This window comes from Salmo trutta, chromosome 16 (genome assembly GCF_901001165.1).
Source record: "Salmo trutta chromosome 16, fSalTru1.1, whole genome shotgun sequence".
In the NCBI taxonomy this organism is placed as follows: domain Eukaryota; kingdom Metazoa; phylum Chordata; class Actinopteri; order Salmoniformes; family Salmonidae; genus Salmo; species Salmo trutta.
In genome coordinates this window covers 45581134-45606151 of record NC_042972.1, presented here as the reverse complement: position 1 = coordinate 45606151, position 25018 = coordinate 45581134, and the positions used below count along the sequence as shown (strand labels likewise).

At 41.4% G+C, this 25018-nt stretch overlaps 1 protein-coding gene and 1 pseudogene across 2 annotated transcripts; one reads left to right on the top strand and one right to left on the bottom strand.

Moving 5' to 3' along the window:
• Positions 1-5572: 5572 nt before the first annotated feature.
• On the bottom strand, positions 5573-19312 carry LOC115150853 (protein SAND-like; annotated as a pseudogene).
• Positions 19313-19344: 32 nt separating this feature from the next.
• On the top strand, positions 19345-24589 carry traip (TRAF-interacting protein). Of its 2 annotated transcripts, none has more exons than XM_029694594.1 (16): positions 19345-19377; positions 20192-20303; positions 20454-20511; positions 20654-20740; positions 20876-20915; positions 21033-21160; positions 21258-21352; positions 21459-21572; positions 22169-22256; positions 22368-22457; positions 22578-22666; positions 22782-22937; positions 23050-23101; positions 23256-23363; positions 23593-23643; positions 23869-24585. In XM_029694594.1, the coding sequence occupies exons 2-16, from the start codon at positions 20206-20208 to the stop codon at positions 23980-23982; spliced, it is 1368 nt and encodes a 455-aa protein (XP_029550454.1). In that variant the 5' UTR covers positions 19345-19377; positions 20192-20205; the 3' UTR covers positions 23983-24585. The 2 variants fall into 2 exon arrangements, with proteins under 2 accessions (XP_029550454.1, XP_029550453.1); XM_029694593.1 differs by lacking the exon at positions 19345-19377 and adding an exon at positions 19675-19943 and having other exon boundaries at positions 23869-24589.
• Positions 24590-25018: the final 429 nt, after the last annotated feature.

Below are 25018 nucleotides of genomic sequence, written 5' to 3'. Positions count from 1 at the left end.
ATCTAAAACAATGGCCCGAACCAGCGACCTATCAGCCACAGGCCAAAGCTCCCAACCACCAGCCCCCCCACCACAGTTTCTGAGAGCTGCCCCTCAATCAACCAGTGGCGGTTCTAGACCATTTCAACTGGGGCGGACCAAGCTGGGGCCAGTTGTACTGTTAGAGGGACCAGTTACATTAGACGTTATTGTTGTCATATCATTTTCTTCACTGCATTGCAGGCATTAGCAGGCAAAATACCATGTTCATAATCATCATCGTTGCTACTGTCTAATAACGGATGTAAAAAAAACAACGAGAGCATAAATTTGTTAGGTAAAAATGATTTCATACTCCACATTTAGGGGGGCCACAAGGGGGTCCAAAATTGTTGTCACAGGGGCACTGCCCCCCCCCCCCCCAACCAAGAACCGTTAGTGCAACCAACCGAGGCCCCACCCACAGCCCCACCCCCCCAAAAATAATAAATTCCATTACCCAGCTCCAAGACCCCCCAAGCCACGTCCTCCAATGCACCAACAACCAACAAATGAACAAAAGAGAAAAAAGAGAAAAACTAAGGAAAACAGAAAACATGAAGGACTGCAAAAACAGCAAGACCAACTGAATACGTTCCAGTGCATGTATGGCACTATTTACATGTGTGTACTGTATGTGTGTCTGTGTATGTGCACGTGTGTGCGCTTGAATGTGAGTGTGTGTATATGCATGTGTACAAGTGTACAAACACCTGCACGGCATCAGCCTCAGGCAAACAGGCATTAGATGTAACAACGTTACCATCAGTATCATTCAAACTTAGTTTTATTTGTTTTTATTTTGACTTAATTTTTTAGAGAAAAAACATCTGTCTTGATATATGGTGGTCTTCAATGTTAAAGTTAAAAGACTTTCATGTTAAATCCATTTGTTTGCCCTGGTTAGCTAGCTGGATGGAAGTCATTTTTGCATTTAAATAATGCAGGACCAGCTGTTGCTTTGTTACACCTGCTGGTTGGAAGGTGGAGATGTGTCTGAGATGTTAGAGAGGCAGAGGGACTGTTCCTGACCACTGCTGATGTGTGGTTGAATTTCTGGTTCTTTACTGCAGCCGATAAATCACCCAGTTGGGTGCTACTGTTGGCAATGAAGGATCAGCTACCTACGGAGGAGCGGTACTGAAGGAACTGGGAACGTTGGACAAAGCCATGGGCCCTGATGAAGAGCTCCTGGCTTGTCTGACAGACTGACTTTCTCCATGGCTCTAATGTAGGCTTACCATCGATGCACCCTCTGCTCAAGCCATACTGACTTTTCCAAACTGCCTCAACTCCATTCGTTTTCTATATTAATTTGTTGTTCATTGATGGATGATGTAGTTTGTTAACAAGAGGACCACAATGGAAATACTTTTCAACACTTTTTTGTGTTATATTCAATGGTTTTTACATACATTGTATCCACATGTGTGGTTGAAATGTGTTTTTATTTATTTTTCTAATAAATCATACATATACACATACATATATCCTATACATCCCTATCACTAGTGTCTGCATTATTGTTTGCCACTTGGCCTTAAATTGTACCATTTACTTTTCCTTGCCTTGGGCACCCATGCTATTTCAATAATAAATCATTAGATTTTCCATGGTGTCAATGATGGCGGATTGATTGACTTCCAAGTTTTTTGTAAAAGTTTTTCAAGGTGAGTGATGAGGAGAAAATCGTCCAGCCCATTGGGTATCTCACTACACCCCATATGCCATGTCTTGAAATAGGCATTGTAATACCACAGACAGAAGGGCTAACCCAGACAGGTCACATGGCTATAAAGCTGAAGCATCCGTTTAGAACGTTTTCTCGTTATCCTGTGAGAGCTTTTGTTCCAAAAATACTACAGTGTTTTAGGTGCCATGCTTATGTTCATGTTGCAGCAGTGTGCAGGTGCGAGATTACTAGATGTGAGAAGTGTGCGGGTGGGGGCATGAGATTAAGGAATGTGCAGTATCGGTGGAGAAAGTTGTGTGTTTGTAAGCTGTCGGGGTAGAGGTGTCCGGTGAGGGAAAGGCAGGTTGAGGTTGCCAAGGTCAGAGTAGTACAGAAAGTGTCATATGCTGAAACAGTGAAGAGAGTGGTAGAGGAAGATGGGTACAGGGTAAGGGATCCTGAGAGGATTCCTGTAAGTAGTCAGAGACCAATAGAGAGGGATTGGAATAATATGTGCTTCGTTCAGGTGGGTTTCTTAGCATTCATAGCCATGATTGTCAACAGTACTACAGAAGTGGAACGTAGGTCACAGAAAATAGAGGTTGTGGTGCAGAGAATTACTTGGGATTGCAAGGTTTTACTGCAGAAGATTTGTTGAGGGTGTTAAGTGGTAGTGTTCTGTACTTGCAGAACATTGGCCTGGAATAGGATTAGATAGGGCTAAATAGTGGAATGGGGTCCAATCCCAAAGAAGAAGAAGACAGTTTTTTCTCACCATCAAATATGGTAGTGAGAGGAAGTCCAGTCCCAGGTAGTGGGAGAGGATGGATTTTCGTGAAACTGGGCCAACATTCTGCAAATCTTCTCATCAATGAAACATCTGATCTCAATAAATGTTTCTGTTTCCAAAACTAGAAACTGTTACAAACACAGTGCACTAAGTTTTATACACTTGACGCTTTACCAAAGTAAAACCAAAAAAATGTGTTGTTTAGAAGGAGTGCAAGGTTGAATTAAGTTTGTGCACATGCACACTTCACTGAGGAGGCGTTCCCTAATGGAAATATGCAATTCATGCTACAACACGCCAATTGGATCTCAGAAGCTCGTGATTGGCTTTGCCCACCTCCTTGTTGTTCTGCTCACTATGCTTCTCCCACAGTAAATGACACAGGTGAACTGTCTTAGGTTAGCGATAAAGATCTTTGGTAATACTTCTGACAGCCAACGTTCCAGCTCCACCCATAACTTCCAGACTTTATAGCATTCCCAGAAAGCATGGATTATTGAGTCATTATTGGTTTTACACTTAAGACATTACTACTAGTGTGCTGTAGAATTTGTGAATTTTGTCTCTTGTATAATACATTCTATACATTAGTTTATACTGGATAAAATGTTCCAACTTTCCCTCCATCTTGTGCCAACATCAGTTCTTTTTAAGTCTTGGTTCCAATAGTTTATATATTTGTTCTAAGATATTGTCAGTTGGATATGCTCTCTGCAAGATTTTATATATCTTCCCTATCATATGAACATCCTTTTCTGACTCAAGATTTCAGACACTTTTGGCTTACTGCTAAATATAATGTGACAGCTAAAGAATTTTGATGAAGCCTAAATCACCCTTTTATGGAAATGTAATCTGGATCATGTGAGATATAAAGAAAGTGTGCATATGGGATCAACTACCCCCAAGCAGATAAGAAAAATAACTTGAACACACAACAATGTCTCTGCTTTGGACTGGGCAATACATGGATCTCCAGGCCAGAAAAATGTTGTGGAGCTTGCATTATGTGGTCAATGGATTTATCTGTGTCTAGATACCTGTTTGCACATGAAAACACAGTTAAAGGATATATTTAGTGTTTATTGTATGCTGGAATCAAAATAAACCCTCCTCAGCTCCTGTGTAAACCAAATTGAGCAGGTTGAGACAAACCATTGCGTGATTAAATACAGACCCTTAAACTCTGACTCCCTGGTATTGTATGACATCCTTGTCATGTCCACGCACTTACTGTAAGAGAAATCATAATCCTAGACTTACCACCACCACGAAATTCAATTGACTCTTACTATACCTAGCCTACTCCCTGAGTCAGCAAAAGAATGGGTGACACCCAAAAACTGTTCAATTCAATGCCTTTCATGCACTTGAGGAGTATGATGCCAATCTTGACCCATTTAATAGGTCACACTGTACATTATGAAAAATACCATCTAAAAATCGTATCACATATAGAATATACATTATCTTATACTGTATCGTCATATACACAGGAATGAGAATCATAAAAAATAATCTGGATTCCTGCCAAGAGTAGTACAGGAAGTTCCATTGCCCCTCTGGAGAGTCCCTCAAGGTTGCTCTGTTGTCCAAAAGATTTCAAATCAAAATATTGTGATATGTAACTTTTAAGTTGCATGTACAATATTTGAAACTATTGGTCAGTCCAAAATTACTGTTAACTCTGTCATGGAAATACATGTATTTCCTGTTACCAAGTCATTTACGGATTCTATGCCTTTAGTCTTCAAAGTGGACCAATTTATTGGGGAATTCTGAAAAGCTATCCAAGGATTGCTCCATAAGGTTTTGTTTTTAGGGTGTTATATTGGTTCTTGTAGAATACGTTTCATTTTTCTTCCATGTTGTTATAGTGTTCTTAACTATGAAGTTGTTAATGTTCTTAGCTTTATCGTTTATCCACGTAAAAAGATTCTGGGGATGAGCATGCACATCTTCAGTATGTACCCATTATTCCTCTTTAGTGCATTTAACTATATGTCGCAAGTAGAAGCCTTGGGCAGCGAGTTGATACAAATCCAAGTCTGGAAGGTTACAACCACCCTCAGACTTGGAAGATGTAAAACTTTTATTTTTATTAATTGAATTTTATTTGCCCGTATGAAGTCTATACTGTCTCTTGTAAGTAGCCTATGTGGTTAAAGCGGCAACAGCAGATGAAACAATAAGTCTTCCCTGCCACTGCTTCGCTAAAAAGCTGAGGAGAGAAATGTAACCACTATCACATTTATAGACAGAGCTATGGATGCAAGGACTGACCATCCATGACATCAAAATTATAGATTTAACCATGTTTTGAAGCTATATAGTGTTTGTTTACATTTAATTTGTTTAGAAACATTGGAGTAAAACAAGCTTATAGTTTGGGTTCAGATTGAATACGACAGTTGAACTAAGCTCATGGGGCATTTATAAGTTCAATTCTTTAAGAATCAATGGGTACATATCATTCATATTACAAGTCCAAAAATGGATGTAGCTACTGCAGATTGCTAGCCTGATGACTCACACTAAAATCTTCCGCTGCTCTGTCGTTCGCTACATACTTTAGTCTGAGACTGCCATCACTGAAGTCGTTTGTGGTGACGAAGGGCAAGAAGGGCGTTGTACAAAACAAATGAATCAGCGATTGGATCGTCTCTAACCAATCAGAGTATCAAAGCCAATGAAGAATTTTCAAACCACCACTTCTCCCACGTGTGTTCTGGCTATGGCCCAATCCATCGGTTTCTGGACCAATCAGATGGCCCAGAACATGTTCGCATTCGGTGAAGGGTCGGAGAGGTACTCAGATCCAGGCTCATTGCGTAGAAGAAACTAACGTCTCTGGGCATAGCCTAGCGTTTGGCCGGAGCAAGGAGTCTGAGTAGCCAGGCAAGCATAAATAAAACCAAAGGTCATATCTGATGCCAGTTGTCTTATGATAGCCTACAGACAAAATCCTCACACTGTGTTGTATTCAGAGATGAACACGTACACATTACATTTACATTTATGTCATTTAGCAGACGCTCTTATCCAGAGCGACTTACAAATTGGTGCATTCACCTTATGATATCCACATGAAATGTCATATAATGTATTTATTTGATTATTTATCATAATATTAGACAATTAATCTCTAGACAAATGGGTAAAATGTTAGATCTAGGAGCTAGACTTGAAGCAGCTACAAAACCATACAACTCTAACAAGCTCCAGCCATCACACACCATTAGCACAACTATAAAGGCAGTTTGGCATGAAAAGTAAGGGAAAGCTTTTGAATCACCTTGACGGTGAATGTCAAAATTGATCAACCCGATGTATTGAATTTATTTTGGGCAACAGACATATACAACAAAATGCACAATGTGGACCCAGAGGATATCACTTGAAAGTATTAATTAAAACGCTTGTTCTAAAGTGGTCCTCGATGGTAAAAACAATAACACATATAATGATTAAAAGACAAGGCAAATTACAAACAACCATAAATGCATTCATTTATATTGACATCCTAAAATGTGGCACTATTCACTGCACTTCTCCCTAAACTTAAAAATCAACCATATTAATTTCACATTAGAACAAACTATTAATTTCCCATCATACTGATCCTTCAGATAAATACACCTGACCAGCAGTAGGGGGCACAAGGGGCAGTGGAGTGGTTTCTCTTACTTAGACAACCTTGTCCAAATGAAAACCTTTGCCTGCTTTTTAAAGCTACTTTTACTTTTTATTTGCTTGATCTCCAAGGGAAGGCTATTCCACAGACAAATGCCTGTATGGAAAAACGTGCTCCTCGCAGTACTGTTTACTCTTGGGAGTTAACAAGACGTAACACTAGCTCTGGTATTGTGACTGTGTTGGTTATAGACCATATTAATGTGTTTTTTCATGTAACCTGGGGCACAATCACTTAAGATGTCAAACAATATGATTAAGTTTAAGTTGGTCCACTCTGGACTCCAAAGGCAACAAGCCGACCTCCCGGAAGTCCTGCACCCCTATGTGGGTCATAGCGGGGACATTCAGCACATACCTGATAACATTATTTTGCATGACCTGCATTCTCTCTTTCAGCTTTTTTGATAGCCCACAATACCAAGCAGAACAAACATGTAAACTAAAACCAAAAAATCATATTATTACAGACAACTCAGAGATTCCCATCTTAAAATAAAGATACTTTCCCAAGTCCATCACCTTTGACAGTGAAATCCTTGATCCAAAACCCAAGCAACAAATAAAGACACAAATAATAATTAAAATAACTCTTCTGAGCAACACAACGGTAATCATGGTAGACTTTTCCCGTTGGAGTATGCAGATAAACAAAACAGTGGAATTAATAGAAGTACGTGTTTAAAGTATGTGCATATACTGTAAGTAGAGTGCATGGGGCTAACAGCATTACAGTCAGAAAGTGAGATGAATCTTTCTTGGTTTCATCAATTAATGGGCTAACCATTAGGGACTCTTTTGACAATATAAGGCAGGTTTCCATTGACCCACGTTTATTCGACAAAAGCAAGTCGCAAAAACAAAACAACATTAGGACGTGTAATGGAAACTATAAGAGAACTGTTCTAAACATCAACATTTTTATCTGCTCAACGGGTGGATTCTTATTTTGTCTGGCTTTCTTAATTGCAACAAATGATGATGGAAACTGTTTTTCGAATAAATTATGATTGCTGAATAATTTTGAAGGTACGCTGGGCACGTTGTAATCACGTAACTATAGCTAAAGCTCCACTCCACATTTAATTATAAATCCCTACTGCTTGCTTAATCTATTTTCTCACCTATACACATTATGTTTCTTCTAGGACAAGGATTGTCCTGACTTTCAATAATACCTGAATTGCTTCACCTTGTTTTTCTGGTTGGCTGGCTCACCTAGATAAAACATTCACTATGCACTTATTTCAGATCTACAGGAGTGCACGTTTTACCATGGCACGGACCGTGGCGATACCTTGGCAGGGCACATTCTAATTACTAACACATGGCAAATCAATGACAGGTCTATTACAGTTTCAAATAATCCTCATCTTATAGCAATTGGGACACCATCACAGATTTCGGCATTGTTATTAATAGAAATGTCTGCTGCATATCTCTCAATTCCCATAGGTCAACCACCAATTAAAATCCTGAAATTATGTTTGATAAAACATAGCTTTACCCTCATTGTGATTACCTAATTTTACCCCCTGATGACCATAGACTGAAGAATCTGCAAAGAGCAAACAGACTGCATATGCACAAAAGTGATGCATGATGATTTGTTGGCATTACATCCATGACCTACAATAGTGCCCATCCGACTTCAACGTCACGAGGCAGCAGGTTTAGAGGGCAAGGGTTTCTTAGTACTGTAGCTAGGTCAGCTGGAGGCCTGGGGGCTCAGTATGTCAGGGGACTGAGGACAAAGAGGCTGTCGTCCTCCCTCTTGATCCACTCCAGCAGCTTATTAACAGCAGCCACGGCCACGGTCCCCAGGGGACTGAAACAGAGGTAGAGCTCAATGCCACTTGTCACCTGATGGAGAGGTAAGGTAGAGGTGGTGGAAGAGGGTTTAGAGGAGAGATTAATAACCATGGTACTACAGATATCCCCTGAAGAGATCCGCATGGACAAACATCTTTCTTCTACACTGCAAGACCGTGCATTTTAAGATCAGCGACAATAAGATTTACAGAGATGTATGAAAATGTATAAAATGGTATAAAACCAGTGTACTATGCTTACCCAGGCCAGCAGGTTCTCAGTCTCTCCACAGCGGTAGATGGAGCGCAGGGGGCGTGTCGGGTGGTGCAAGCGGCTGTGGAGGTACTGGTACAATCCCATCAGCCTCTCCTGCTCCTCTACAGATTGGTACAGCAAGGGCAGCTCAGGGCTGGTGGAAGACACAGAAACAGAATGGGGGAAAAAAAGGTAAGCGGAGTAACAAGGACTATAAACCGTATAAGCCGTGATGGTGTACACCAGTGGCTCCCAAACTGTGGTTCCCCGACCCCCCCCCCCAAAAAAAATATTTGTATTATTGTTTTTTTTTTTTAAAGGAACTCAGTCCAGCTACTCTTGAAAGTTTTAATAGTAGAATGCGCAAGGAGCCATTTTAAAATTGGGTAGTGTTTTCCTCTTGTCATGTCAGTCATACATACCATAGAGAGCTATTTATAACTTGTCAGAAATGTCCACATCAACTAGTCCATGTCAGCTAACATTTTTAGCTAGGTTTTTCAGTCCATAGAATTTGTTGTAATTTTTGAGTCACTTAAATATCACACATTAGACATTAGACACATTAGAATTGCAGGAAAGCTTTAAAGCTGAAAAAAATATATTCACCAACATGAGGGGTGTGAACAGTTTGTACCGTGAAAAGTGCTTGTGCCCATAGAAATAGACATGGCATGCAGGGGGGCGTGGGATGTTCCCCAATACTTGAAAGGAGGGCCTGAGTGAAAAACTTTGGGAACCCCTGTTGTACATTACAGAAATCGTCCATACTCACCTTGTGTAGAGTCCAGAGGTCTTGGACTTGTACAGAAAGTGCCTGAGCTCTGGGATGCCGACCTGGCTGACAGAGTAGCTGGGGCACTTCAGCGCCTCCAAGGCCTTGTAGGCAGTGCATTGGCTCAGCCGCTCCAGGAAGCGGTGCTTGCAATCAGAAAGGTTAAAGAAGTCCTCCCGGTCGGCGGACACCAGGATGAGGCAAAGGTCAAAGGCCGGCTCCAGGTAAGAGATGTGGGTGTGGAAGAAGCCAGCAGTGTTGAACTTAGGGTGGCAGATTGGCATCCTGCCTTCACCCTCGCGGAAAGATGACGCCCTCCAGGTTGAAGAGCAGGTGCAGGTCCATGTGGTGCAGGTACTGGTCCTTCTTGCGTACCAGCGTGACCAGGCAGTCCCTAGCCAGGAGGATGGAGAAGACCAGGTTCTTGGTCTTGGCAGCCTGCAGGCTGGAGGAGACCAAGTCACTGGTGAAGCTGGGAAGGGGGAGGCAAGTGACAGTGCTGAGGAGCAGGCCCGGGTCACGGTCCAACAGATGTCCGTGAGATGCTCGGAGCCTGTCAGTAGGCGGCCCAGCTCGTAGTTCTGCTTGTGCTGGAAGATGTGGTTGAGCTGGGTGAGGGTGAGCAGGCTGACAATCTGGTAGTAGATGTACTGCAGCTCACGCGTCAGCTCTCTATCTGACTGACAGGTCCGGGATACGCCCACCAGGACCAGAGGAGTCCTGCGAAGGAACACCACTTTGTAACCGTCTTGAACAGAAGATTTGAATGAGAGGGCAATGACACATCTACAGTACAGTACAGACAAATCGTTTTTTTTGCAATATGGCATATCTTACTAACTGAGCTTTGAATTGCATAGCCTACTTTATAGTTGTTCACTTTGTTTCACTGACAAAAACTATGACAAGACTACTTTACCCACTATCTCTAATTTTCCACTCCACAGAGATACTCCCCAAATCTTCTACTCACCTGCGTGAATGGAGCAAATGGTACTGTTGTCTGCCTTCACGACAGAGACCAGCACCACCATGGAGCTGGAGAGGGCCTCCTTTGTGACGCAGCGTGAGTAGATGGGCTTGCCTGCCTCGCTCAGAACAAACACGTTTCCTGTGGCTACGACAGACCTCACTGCACACATCCTCTTCCTTAATCCTGCTTTCGGTGCCCACCTCCTCCTCTACCTCCACCTCAGGCTGCTGCTCCTTCTGGGTCTAATCCTCAGCCCCGAGATACAGAGCTTCCTCCTTTACAGACTGTCCTGACTCCCAAAGTACAGAGTCTCTTTCAGTTTCCATCTCAGTAGTCACCTCACTGTCAGCAGTCAGGTCCTCAAAGGACTGTGCATGAACAAACATGGCACTCTCCTGGCCAGCACCTGTGGGAATTAGATATTTTTAATACAGAGAATCTTGACATAACCCCATTCTCGTTAAAAAAAAAACGTGAATACAGGGGGAGCATATATGGCTTAACTGACAGCAAACCCTGGGTTAAATATTGATTGGTCTGTTATACTGTTGTGAAGGAAAATTGTATGTATGTGCTTTTCTAATAAATAATTTGACTAGGTTCTTGCAAGTGACTGATTGATCGTGCCTGGGAGGAATCCTCACTATCAGTATCTGCAATTTGGCGGTACGCCCAGAACATTGTTTTGAGAATCAAAAGGGGTGTCTCAGTTTCAAGGTCTTAGCTTGGAGAGAAGAGGCCTCGTGAGGCATTGGTTGGTTACATGCATGAACCAAACGTTAACGATGAATTAATTATGAATAATGAATAAGCTAAATCATGCAAATATAACTTGTCTGTGTAAGCAGTATATACTGTAAGATAACTAATGGGACTTCCTCGGCAGAGCTCACTTCAGACCTGTACTTTATGCATCTAAGTTTGACTATGACCTCTCCAGCTTGCTGACAATAAAGAATGATTCATTTCAGATGACTTTAGGTGTCCCTGGTGGTAATTTCCACGACACTGTACTATTACTTACAAATGTCAATGAAATAGTGAAATCTACAGGGGGAAAAGGAAATTAGTAAAAGTGTAATAAAGTAAAAGTGAATTCAGTTTATGGATCTTGCTGGAAGGACAGAGAACTGAGCTGTTTCAACTGTGCTTTGACTTCGACACTAAAAACAGTCATTCCAGACAAAGATCATGAATGGTGTGTATTATGATTTTTTTATTTTACCTTTATTTAACCAGGTAGGCCAGTTGAGAACAAGTTCTCATTTACAACTGCGACCTGGCCAAGATAAAGCAAAGCAGTGCGACACAAATAACAACACAGAGTTACACATGGAATAAACAAGCGTACAGTCAATAACACAATAGAAAAAAAGAAAGTCTATATACAGTGTGTGCAAATGGCGTGACGAGGTAGGCAATAAATAGGCCATAGTAGTGAAGTAATTACAATTTAGCAGATTAATACTGGAGTGATAAATGAGCAGATGATGATGTGCAAGTAGAGATACTGGTGTGCAAAAGAGCAGAAAAGTAAATAAAAACAATATGGGGATGAGGTAGGTAGATTGGGTGGGCTATTTACAGATGGACCACCCACCACTGCGACCTGTATGCTCTAGTCGGCTGGCCCTCGCACACAGCTGCAGCGATCGGTTAGCTGCTCAGATAGTTGATGTTTAAAGTTAGTGAGGGAAATATGTCTCCAGCTTCAGCGATTTTTGCAATTCGTTCCAGTCATTGGCAACAGACAACTGGAAGGAAAGGTGGCCAAAGGAGGTGTTGGCTTTGGGGATGACCAGTGAGATATACCTGCTGGAGCACGTGCTACGGGTGGGTGTTGTTATCATGACCAGTGAGCTGAGATAAGGCAGAGCTTTACCTAGCATAGACTTATAGATGACCTGGAGCCAGTGGGTCTGGCGACGAATATGTAGCGAGGGCCAGCCGACTAGAGCATACAGGTCGCAGTGGTGGGTGGTATAAGGGGCTTTGGTAACAAAACGGATGGCACTGTGATAGACTACATCCAATTTGCTGAGTAGTGTGTTGGAAGCTATTTTGTAGATGATAGCCTCCAGTATAACACAACCATGATGTGGGTGCCTAAGGGGAATGGGAAAAATAGGGAGGCCATCTTTCATTGAACGACAGCAAGTCATATTCTATTAGGATATTGATCTAATCTAGATGACACTTGCATCTACCATAAAATTGTTATTTTGCCAGGTCAGATAATGATTTAAGTTCTCCCCTGGAAATATAAAATCAATGAAAAGAAAGTTGAAACTCTCGGATTGACTACGGAAATGCGCTGTTTGTGGGCCTCCCAGCCAAATCACTACAGAGGATCCAACTAATCCAGAACAGTGATGCCAGGGTCCTTACCTGGACCAAGAAGTCAGACACCATCAACCAAATCCTGGGCCAACTCCACTGGCTACCGGTGTTAGCAATTGTTGTTATTCTTCAATAACACAAGCCCCAAAACAAATCAGGGGGAGAAAAATAGGTTTATTTGAGATGGACAAATCAAGATGTGATGCTGGGAGGTAGATGTTCAGTCTCCTCTGTCCTCAGCTTTTCTCCACTGAACAAAGGAACAGGATGCCATTTTTTAACCCCCCACGGTAGCCTGGGATTGACCAATCAGAAGTCCTTGCAGTACGACTGGACCAATGTCCAAATAACAAGTATCCTGCTCCCGACTCAATGTACAGAACGTAGCACACATAGCTCTGAGTTCAGGAGTGACATTCCACAGATTCTTAACAGCTGTTGAACTGAAACCCAACTCCTATTTACAATTCCCTATTGACCATTAGTACTCTAGTTTTTAGTCCTCTCATCCTCTCAAACTCTGCGTTGTGTATTTATCTTCAAAATAATCTTATACCGGTCAACTACAGGATCGACTTCTAAATCCTCGTGCTTGTATTTAAAGCCTTGAATGGATTGAGTCCAACCTAAATCAGCGACCTCATCTTAATCAGCTACTTTTCACTCTCCGCTCCAGCCCCTCCCTACTGCTTCAACGTCATGGTGTGTGTGTAGGTGGCAGGGAAGTCAGGTGCAGGAGAATCAAACTTGGTATAAATGGAGTAGTTTAATAACGTAAAACAAAAACTCCAAAACCAAAGTACATAATAAAATAAACGTGGGTACAAGAACCCGTCGCGCACCAATCGAATATCGCGAGCATAACAACAAACAATCTCTGACAAGGACATGAGGGGTAACAGAGGGTTAAATACACAACATGTAATGAATGGGATTGGAACCAGGTGTGTAGGAAGACAAGACAAAACCAATGGAAAATGAAAAATGGATCAATGATGGCTAGAAGACCGGTGACGTCGACCGCCGAGCACCGCCCGAACAAGGAGAGGCATCGACTTCGGCAGAAGTCGTGACATTCAAGTCCCCAAACACGTCTCCGAACTATGAAGGACCGAGCCTTCTGCTCCCTTGCCCCTCGCCTATGGAATGCTCTCCCTGACCAACTGAGAGCCGCACAATCACTCTGAACTTTTAAAACGGGCCTTAAAACCCATTTCTACTGACTGTCTTTTCATGGACGTCTCCAGACATCACTGTTACCTAGTCTCAATCAAAAATGTATTGAGCACCTAGCGCACTATTGCTATTTTACCTGCCTTGATTCTAAATGTATGTTGTTTTTATTGTATATAATGTTTATTTGTTTTTACCTCAGTAGAGCTTTGAGATAACTCCGTTATGAAAAGGACCTCTCCATAACATTTTTTTAATAAACTTCCTGTAATTCTAGTGTTTTTTAACAGGGGGAATCCATATTTATAAACAGAACACAACAATTTTTCGTAGGTTTTGTCAAACTAAATTATATTGAAAACGTGTTTTAATGACTAGATTACTAATCTACTCCTTTCCCTGAAAATGCCACCCCTAATAGTGAATTGACAGGTCTGAAACCCTACGAACCCTGTGACTCACAAACATCCCCCCCCTTTCCCTGAAAATCCCACCCATAGTGATTGATTGACAGGTTTAAAACCCTACCAACTCAGTGACTCTCACAAATATTCTGCTCCTCCTCTGACAATCCCACCCACAGTGCTCGATTGACAGGCCAAACTGTTAAGAATGTTACCAGAATAACACATAACAATGAGGAAATGAAATAAAAAATGGGAGGAATAATATTGTCTTAGCCAATAAGGATTTGAATTAGAATTTTGCACTTGGTAGGTCAAGAAGAATCAAATCAAATCAAATGTTATTTGTCACATGTGCCGAATACAACAGGTGTAGAGCTTACAGTGAAATGCTGAATACAAGCCCTTAACCCACAATGCTTTAAGAAGTTAAGAGAAAAAAAAGTGTTAAATAAAAAAGGTAATTGAGGTAATATGTACATGTAGGCAGAGTGGTTAAATTGCACATTGAGTTTTCACAAATAATGCGATCACAATAATGTACTACAATTACAAATGTGAACTTTGATTTATATTTTAACTATTTTCTTTCTCAATATGACAGTGTTATCTGGAAGGGCTTTTAACAAGAACTGTCAACTTGAACATACAAACTGTGGAGTCTTGCAAATTAAATTTGGTCATTGATCATGTTCACATAAAAACAATATTGCAAACAAATTATTAATTTATCAGTATCAAATGAGCATTTTTTTGTGCAGCTATATATACAGTACCAATCAAAACTTTGGACACCCTTACTCATTCCAGGGTTTTTATTTATTTTTACTGTTTTCTACAATGAAATAACACATGGAATCATGTGGTAACCAAAAAAGCGTTTGGTTGAAGACTCTCAAAAATTTCATATTTGAGAGTCTTCAAAGTAGCCACCCTTTGCCTTGATGACAGCTTTGCACACTCTTGGCATTCTCTCAACCAGCTTCACCTGGAATGCTTTTCCAACAGTCTTGAAGGCAGGACGCCCATCTGCCACCCTAAGTTCAACTCTGCTGGCTTCTTCCACACCCACATCTCTTACCTGGAGCCGGCCTCTGACCTTCGCCTCATCCTGGTGTCCGCCGACCGGGAGGACTTCTTTAACCTTTCTGATTGCAAGCATCGCAGTCTTGGAGTTCCACATATGCTGAGCACATGTTGGCTGCTTTTCCTTCACTCCGCGGTCAAAATCATCCCAAACCATCTCAATTGGGTTGAGGTCGGGTGATTGTGGAGGCCAGGTCATCTGATGCAGCACTCCTTCACTCTCCTTCTTGGTCAAATAGCCCTTACACAGCCTGGAGGTGTGTTGGGTCATTTTCCTGTTGAAAAACAAATGATAGTCCCACTACGCGCAAACCAGATGGGATGGCGTATCGCTGCAGAATGCTGTGGTAGCCATGCTGGTTAAGTGTGCCTTGAATTCTAAATAAATCACAGACAGTGTCACCAGCAAAACACCCCCACACCATCACACCTCCCGCTCCATGCTTCACAGTGTGAACCACACATGCAGAGAACATCTGTTCACCTTCTCTGCGTCTCACAAAGACACAGCGGTTGGAATCAAAAATCTCAAATTTGGACTCATCAGATCAAAGGACAGATTTCCACCGGTCCAATGTTCATTGCTCGTGTTTCTGGGCCCAAGCAAGTCTCTTCTTATTATTGGTGTCCTTTAGTAGTGGTTTCTTTGCAGCAATTTGACCATGAAGGCCTGATTCACACAGTCTCCACTGAACAGTTGATGTTAAGATGTGTCTGTTACTTGAACTCTGAAGCATTTATTTGGGCTGTAATTTCTAAGGGTGGTAACTCTAATGAACTTATCCTCTGCAGCAGAGGTAACTCTGGGTCTTCCTTTCCTGTAGCGGTCCTCATGAGAGCCAGTTTCATCATAATGCATGATGGTTTTTGCGACTGCACTTGAAGAAACTTTCAAAGTTCTTTAAATTTTCCGTATTGACTGACCTTCATGTCTTAAAGTAATGATGGCCTGTCATTTCTCTTTGCTTATTTGAGCTGTTCTTGCCATAATATGGCTATCTTCTGTATACCACCCTTACCTTGTCGCAACACAACTGATTGGCTCAAACGCATTGAGGAAAGAAATTCCACAAATTAACTTTTAACAAGGCACACCTGTTAATTGAAATGCATTCCAGGTGACTACCTCATGAAGCTGGTTTAGAGAATACCAAGAGTGTGCAAAGCTATCATCAAGGCAAAGGGTGGCTACTTTAAAGAATCTCAAATATATTTTGATTTGTTTAACACTTTTTTGGTTACTACATGATTGCATATGTGTTATTGCATAGTGTTGATGTCTTCACTACTATTCTACAATGTAGAAAATAGTAAAAAATAAAGAAAAACCCTTGAATGAGTAGGTGTGTCCAAACTTTTGACTGGTACTGTATATCCATAAATTGCGGCCCTGAACCTGCAATATAAATTATAAAATGTTACTCCGATAATATGGGACATGTTTGGGCTAGGGAAGCCTGGGTTTCCAACCATTTATTTAATAAAGGTTAGTTCATAAAACAGAAATCACGAGCTACAAACAGCCTGCATATTTTGTTATTGTGTAGGCCTAATTTGATAAATGGAAACAAAAAACAGCACTGCATGCATAATGTAATTGCGTTTTGATTTGAACAAAAATGATTCTACTGTTAGCCTGCCTTGAGAATCTTGCCTTTTTAAAATGAGAGAAAATATATGGGGTTTACATTTGAATCTGTAGCCTGCAGTTACAGGACTAGGCTACTATCAATTATTTGTATTTTGTCATTTTCAACAACAACCACATTGAGTTAGCTACATACTGTAGTTCATAAAAAATCGTGTAGGAAAATAATAATTATGAAAAGTATGAGGAATAACGTGTATTCTCAGCAAGCACATGAATTGACCATTCTGTTTTTCCCCCAACATTTTTTTGGCACTTTTGTTTGAAGCAATGTTAGTCACCATGAACATTTTTTAAATGAACTTGTCTCAGTAGCATACATATTTGATGCAAATAAATTGTTTATTTTTTCTATATTAATTACCAAGTCAAGCAGCGCAGTTTGTTTTAACGAGGTATAAATTATCCTGTGCTTTTTCATTTGCCGCATTTACGCGAATACACAGCTACAGGCAAAGTGAAATTATACAATGAATTAGCTCATGATGCACGCTGCTCAAATGATGAAACAACGACACAAATGTAACAACAGCACAACAAAATAGATTTAAAAAATATATATATATATTTTGCAGGTGCCTTTTCATTTTATACACCAGCAGCGCAACTAGTGCTTTCTAATTGCACTGAACTAAAATCGTGGCGCGTGCGAGTGAAGCAAAACTTTCCAGTGGTCAAAACCATTCATCTTGAGGCGACGGGGGACGGGGTGCAAAATGCAATCTGTTAATTATCCATTTTAATACATACTATCTCAAAACATTACTCATAATAGAAAATTACAAAAGACCCAATGGATTATGATTTTCTGGTAAAAAAAAAAAAGGTTTAAAAAAATTGAAAGTTGGGATGCAGCTGCCCCGTTTGCTCCATTACTCACGCGACTATGGATGCAACAATTATTTCACTGCTGCTGTCTCTCTTGGGAAATTATGACACAGCGAGAGCCGTTAGCGTAATCAATAGCGAATGTGGCTTGTACAGTATTTATTCTAAACGATTTCCAATAAGGAAATATCCAATATCCAAATAATTATTCTAATTCCTGTTTTCATTGGAGGAAATGATTGAAGCAGGCAATTTAGCCTATGTTCAAGTGGCCACATATTTCAATTAGAGAACTATTCATTTTCATTCTTCAGGAAAACCACTGGATTTTGTATTCCCGAGAAGGGAACTGTTCTGTAGTAACATGACATCTACAGTAGGTAGACTACAAGTGGACATTGCTTGCTGGAGCACAATGCCACCATTAGAGTTGTCTTGCCCACCTGGTTCTGTGCCCTCCACCAGGCCTGTGGTGGGGCTTTCAGTCCTCTCGTTGCAGAGACGGTCCATTGGTGCCAGGGTGCCATTCTGTTGGATCTCCCATGGCACACCCCTGTTGTGGACGTCTCCAGCCATCACTGCTACCTAAGAAACTACCTGGACAACCACCTGAAACACAAGATAGTAGATACCGAGTCTGTCAACATCACAGAGGGGGTGAAGGTCAACATCTGCTTACAAAACAGTGAGTTTCTGTGTGAGCAATCGTGTCGTTGTGCATCCTGCCTCAAAGTTTTGAGTATGATACACTGACAGTTTTTCTGTGTGACTATGTTGCTATCATGATAAAGATAAAAGGGAAATATGACTGGTACAACACTCTTCAGTCAATGGCTATGGTCATAGCGATGGAAAGAGGCCTCATCATTGTACCTGTGCCATTATGGTGTATGTGACAGCATGAGCAGTGCCATTGAGCCTATCTCCATTTTAAGTAATACATTTTCTTCTTCATGATTGGCTGATCCCTCCTGATGACCCGGTTGGACATGACTCCAACAGGGTCACCAGGAGGGATCAGCCAATGAAGTTGGAAGTCCCACACTGTTGACTACATTAAAATGGTGGAAGCGCTCAATGGCGCTGCGGTGCCAATGCTAATACAGCCTTTTGGCCACTAGAGGCCTCTATCATTCTCTATGGCAATAATGTAAAACCACAATGTTAACAACTTGAGCTGAACTTCTTTGAGCTGTTCCTGATCTGCTGAGACAGCAAACAGATAGAACAATGACAGATATTTCACCAGATGTATGTGAAGCATCCGATTGGCGTTTCCTCTCTCTTTGGCGGTGAGAGGAAGCCCAGTTGCCGGCAGTGGGAGAAGGAACGAGATGGGACTTTGGCCTTGCTACATTCTTCAAATGTTCTCAGTGATGAAACATGTGATCTCAATACAGTTTTCTGTTTCCAAAACTCAAATCTGTTACGAACAGAGTGGACCGTTTTGTAGACTAAGCCAAAGTTTCCAAAAATTGCGTTGTTTAGGAGTACAAGGGCGAATTGAGTTATTGCACACATACGCTTCACAAAGTAAGCGTTCCCTAACGGAAATATGCCAATACATCCTGTAACGCGCCAAATAAGATCTCGCCAGCTCCTGCTTGGTTCTGCCCACTATTACTAATTTGTTCACGTTGGAAACGACAGGCCGTGGTCTATCTTGAGTTAGTTATGAACATCACTTAGCTGCTAGATATGCGGCTAAATAGGATAGTTAAGAAGCTGAAGAATTTCCCTGCGTGTAACGTTACACAAAATATTCTTAAATCATAGCTACCTCTAATTTCTTCGAGTCGAGTTAAATTGCATATTGACTGTTGTAACGTTATCGTAAACCGTTTACTGTCACTGTGTAAAATAATACCACTCGCTTGGGCTGGCAAGCACATCATGTTCTGAGAGAGAAGGTAGAGGGGTGCAATCATTAGTACACAGTTTCGTTTTGCAACAGAAACGAGTTTATTTTCGACAAATTCGGGTATGTCCCTCCCCGTTTCGTTCAGTTTAAGAAACGTTTTGCAACAGAATCGGCGTAATGAATACGCCCCAGTTGTTTCGCTATCATTGAATCTTGTGGAATTTAGTATTTTCTCCACATTTTCGCTCGTATTGGATACGTTCCCGAATACTTATATTTTCACTTCACGAGGGTTTGCATGGCCTTGATTGCCACAGATCCGTTCATATTTTCTGCGGGCCTAGCTCGCTATTTGTGTTGGGGTTAACACTATTTCAGGGTTTATCTCAGAGTAATCTCTCCCACCGCAGAAGGCAGACTGAAAGAGAGCAGACAGGGAGATATCTGAACGTACCATTTTGATGATTACGTACACGCAAGGGGCGGGGACTTTCACGTTCGAACTGCGCCGCGCGAGTGTTGTGTTGCTAGCTGGGTGTAAACAGGTTTCGATAATTATTCGAACTGCAATGAATAATATACGTATTAATGTAACAAATACTCAATAGCTTTAAGGTAAATACGGGCGAATGTATGCAACGCAACCTGCAGTATCGTAGGTGACAATGAGGGTTAGCAGCTATCTAGTTGGCTAACACGAGCTAGTCGGCTAGCTAAGTTGCTAACTATTGGTTAGATAACTTGGCAATAATAACAAAGCTAGCTAGCTAGCAACTTAGCTACAGGTAGCTGTTATCAACATTAGAACCAGCAAACATGACTATGTTTAACACAAACATGATAACTTGCTTTTTTCTTGACAGGGTTTTCTTCAAAAATGCCTATTCGGGCCTACTGTACCATCTGTTCAGATTTCTTCGATCACTCAAGAGATGTGGCTGCCATCCACTGTGGGCACACCTTCCACTATGAATGGTGAGTTACCAATGACTGTCAGAGGAATCAGTCTCTACATTAAGGAAATAGTATGACTAGCCAGTACTTGTGGCCCTAGCCAAATGTAGTAGTCTAGCTATTGTTAAATGTCAGTTGTGTGTAACTTTTCACTCCTTCCTCTGCTTACAGTCTTCTTCAGTGGTTTCAGACTGCCCCCAACAAGACATGTCCACAATGTAGAAAACAGGTAGGACTAACTTGCTATACTGCTGACCCCTTCTGAACACTGGTGTTTCATTCTGCACACATTAAATCAATCCCATTCATCTCAAAATAACCCTACAAATACTTTTTCTACATGTTTATCTTTGTCTGGACTCTCCCCTCAGGTTAGCACCAGACACATTATCAACAAGTTGTTCTTTGACATTGGTGGTGAAGGAGAGGGATCCTCTGCAGATCCAGAGTGTTTGCAGGTAGGCCTACACCAGGAGGACTACCATCTTGACTCACGTTGTGGCAACATTAAATAGAACATTGTCATGGCATGTGAATTGGGGATATTATTGTATGATGTTGCTTATTCAGTGTTTCATTTTTTTCTTCTGCAGAACGAGCTCGATAGAATGAAAGCTGTTTTAAGTACCAAAGGTAAGAGGCCAGTGAACACGACGGATGCTTGCTTTGATAGACCACGTGTCATTATGATGGTGTAAATATTTTTGGCATTTGGATGGCTGAAACATTGACTTGTATTTCTATCCTCAGAGAGAGACTGGAGGGACAGACTGAAGATGCTAGAGGGCTTGAAGGAGACTGTGGACAGGCAGAAGAAAGACCTGGACAGTGTTAGGAAGGAGATTGGCGAGAAAGAGATGCTCTGCTCAGTTCTCAGGGTAGGCTGTTAAGTTGTCAAACGTAAAGCCAAATGTATTTACATGCTCCTTCCTACCTGACATGTCTCTAACATTTTGAGGGTTTTGGAACTTTCAGAAACAGATGAAATACCTGGAGAACCAGCAGAGTGAGACTCAGGCTGCTAAGGAGGAGGCCCGACGACTCAGGACCAAAATGAAAACATATGAGAGGTAGCCCACAGACTCACACAATAATCATTTTCTGACTTTTGTGCCAACCCAAACCATACTGTGCTGGCTTGTATATTTTACTTGTGTGTGTCCTTGTCCTTCCCAGTCTGGATGTGGTGTTACAGGGTCAGAGGGCTGAGGTGGAATCCATGATCAGTGACATGGGTGTTGGCCAGGCTGCCGTGGAGCAGCTCTCCATCTTCTGCATCTCTCTCAAGAAGTAAGGAATGTCAATCTTTTACACTATACACTGAGTATAGCAAACATTAGGAACGCCTTCCTAATATCAAGTTGCACCCCTCCGTTGCCCTCAGAACAGCCTCAGTTCATCAAGGAATGGACTCTAGAAGGTGTCAAGTGTTCCACAGGGATGCTGGCCCATGTTGACTCCAATGCTTCCCATAGTTGTGTCAAGTTAGCTGGATGTCCTTTGGGGGGTGGACCATTCTTCATACACACAGGAAACTGTTGAGCATGAAAAACCCAGCAGCATTGCAGTTCTTGCGTCTGGCACCTGCTACCATACCCCGTTCAAAGGCACTTAAATGTTTTGTCTTGCCCAGTCACCCTCTGAATGGTACACATACACAATCCATGCCGTAGTTGTCTCAAGGCTTAAAAACCCTTCTTTAACCTGTCTCATCCCCTTCATCTACACTGATTTAAGTGGTATCAATAAGGGATCATAGCTTTCACCTGGTCAGTCTGTCATGGAAAGAGCGGGTGTTCTTAATGTTTTCCATACTCAATTTACATTGTCAGGGCAACAGTGTTTTGTAAGGATATTTACCAAGTAATTCCTATTATCCTTTGCAGAGAGTATGAAAACCTAAAAGGAAGCCTCCGATATTCAAATGAAATGTCTGAAAAGCTCAAAAGGGAGGTGTTTGCTTCAAACAACAAGGTAATACATGTATAAAAAATAAAAAAACATTAATTGAATTGTTCTGTGATAATGTGGGATGTCTCACCTACTTCCAATCTGAGACTGACACAGTTTCTCATATCTCTGTAGTTGCAGAAAGCCACAATGGAGATGAACAGGACCAATGATGACCTGAAAGCTGTCCAAAATGACTTGACCAACGCAGACAAAGAGATCACTGTAAGGAGCCCTCAATTCTAGAAATTATGAGCACTATACAATTTGCAAAGCTATGTTATATTTGGGTAATAAAAATACTGAGTTTACTATTCCACTACTTTGTGTTTTTAACACTTTTAGAGTCTGAAGAAAAAAGTTGAGATTCTTCAAAAGACCCTGAGCACACCAACCCGCACTAACGAAGCCTTGAGCCGACTAGTCTTTGAGAGGTTTGTCACTTCACCAATCGATTTTCTACACAGCGAATGCTACTTATTATATAGATAACTTCTTGCTAGATCTGGTGTTAGTCACTGATTGGGGTCTTTCCCCCTTGTCTTTCAGCCCTGCCCCGGTGGAGCTGCAACAGCCCCGTCTCCACCAGCCTGCCAACAGTGAGGACATTGACCTTAACATGACCTTTGACATCACCACACCTGACCTGGTGGATAAGAGGGCGTCACAGGTCCCATCCAAAAAGATGCGTCTGGATCCAGCCACGTGAGTTTCCCTCTACAGTGTGTCATTGACGAGGGATATATGCTCCTGACACTTATTTGTTAAACGTTTCTGAAGTATTGATCATATTTATCTTATGTTCTTTCTTTCTCAGGTTGTCGTCCTCGCCAACCAAACACCGTGACAGCGCCTCGTTGGGAAGCAAGGTATTTTACCACTTCCAAGGGTTCACCTAACACATGCACCATATGTACTGACTTTGTGTTGACCACATTGCTCTGGATACATTTTAAAGCTAGACGTGTTGTACTTTAGTGTGCATGGCATGCCATAATCTTCTGTGTTTATGAATTCTCCCAGGCCAGAGAGGAGGCAGCGCAAATGGGTACATTCTTCCGTAATTCCATTCTGTTCAGGAAGAAGACCTTTGGCAGCATGCTGGACCCCCAGAGGAGTAAACTGGGAGCTGTAAGTAACCTGACTCTATTCTCTTTCCCTCACAACACTGCAGTTACTGTATGATTGTTCTGGTGTTTTTCTTAATATGAGCCTGTTCCACATTTTCACACCATCAATTACAGTGAAGTACAGTGCATTCCACCTAATGACTTCCAAAACATGACCCACAAATGTCCTTGCTTTCCTGTCTTGTTCCTGTCAATGATATGACAAAATGTATGACTATCTCATATTCCAGGTCAGAAGTGGTTATGATGGACTTGGAGGGAGAACCAAATTCTTCCAACCTGTATCCTTTTCTTAAACCGTACAATTCAGGTTTCCTGACTGGTATTTCTCATTGAAGTGGGTGTTGAAGTACATATTGTGACTGAATTATATCCTCTATGATGTCTATTGATAAATGTATGTTATACATTGCTGTAACTAATCTCATAGGAAACAATCAGGGAGGAACGGGGAAATGCCATTTGTTATGGAATGCCATTTTCCTTAATTCAGCCACCCACACCAGTCTCCTTTGTCAGATATTCGCCCGCTCATGATGAAGGCAAAGAGAAAAAAGGTTTCCCGACCAGCTCCTCCCAAGATCCCCACCTGTCTTACTCTGGACAGTTTTCTGGAGTGACCTATGACCTGTCCATCCCTGATTAATACAGACGTGTCAGATGAACCTCTGATAGTAGGGGCCAGCCGGTCTGGAACAATAGAGAGAGGAGCAACCTGAATAGGTTTACCGGTTAAGTAAAAGGAGTATGGTCTACTTTGGTTTGCGCTTCTTACTTGAGGGCTTGCTCCAAGCTTTGGGCATGAATGGGAACAGCAGATGGTTTGGTGTAGAATATTTGTTTTGGTGTATTGAGACTTCTTTTGTCTCATCATGAAACTCTGTCTGTGTGTAGTAATCTTGTTTTGAGATGTTTCATCTAATTGTAATTAAGTGTGCGGTACAGAGTTATTCTGGGAACTTTCCTGCATTATGAGCATCTGTGAAATGTCAGCCATTTGACTGTTGCACATTACAAAAAACATCTCTTTCGCACTTGAACATTTGTTTTACTAACACTGTCTGAATATTGTAACACAGCACTGTATTGAATATTTGTTTTCCACTTCCCCAGAACATCATCCTCTTGTTTTTAGTGCTATTTATTTTAGATACGTACTTTTACTTGTGATTATTGCGTAAGATCTCTTATGTTTGTGAAATAATAAACTATAGTTTCCTTAACTGTTGAGTGGGGTGTGTTAATGTTTTATTTTTTAAGTCTACACACTATGCATCTCACTATGATACTGTAGCAGAGATGCCCTCTCCACAGCATGGTCCAGTAATGTGCCCTACAGTCCACTCCATGCTACAGAATGGTTAAGTTTCTTAGCCAGCACTTTGCTGTTTTACTGTACACTTTTAATAAATCTCCAGCAGGGGGCAGTGTAAGCATGATGGCAGCCTCACAATGGCTACAGTTACAGAAGTACAATAGTATGAAGGTGGAATTATTGGGTTTTATCTATATTTTCGTTATCACAGTATTTTAAGTAAAAATTAATTTAAAAAAAATTGTTTCCTGAAAACTTGAACATAATCCCAGCCAAGCCAAAAAATAATCTTACTGCAAATAACTTAATGGAAACTGCTGCCTCCACTGCATTGTGTTCTG

What these genes read in the sequence shown, in the direction of transcription:
- traip (XM_029694593.1), top strand. Translation starts at nt 20,206, where the DNA reads ATGCCTATTCGGGCCTACTGTACCATCTGTTCAGATTTCTTCGATCAC. An exon ending in AAAATGAAAACATATGAGAG is followed by an intron (nt 21,353 to 21,458) that starts GTAGCCCACAGA and finishes TGTCCTTCCCAG; the next exon opens with TCTGGATGTGGTGTTACAGG. An exon ending in AGAGGAGTAAACTGGGAGCT is followed by an intron (nt 23,364 to 23,592) that starts GTAAGTAACCTG and finishes CTCATATTCCAG; the next exon opens with GTCAGAAGTGGTTATGATGG.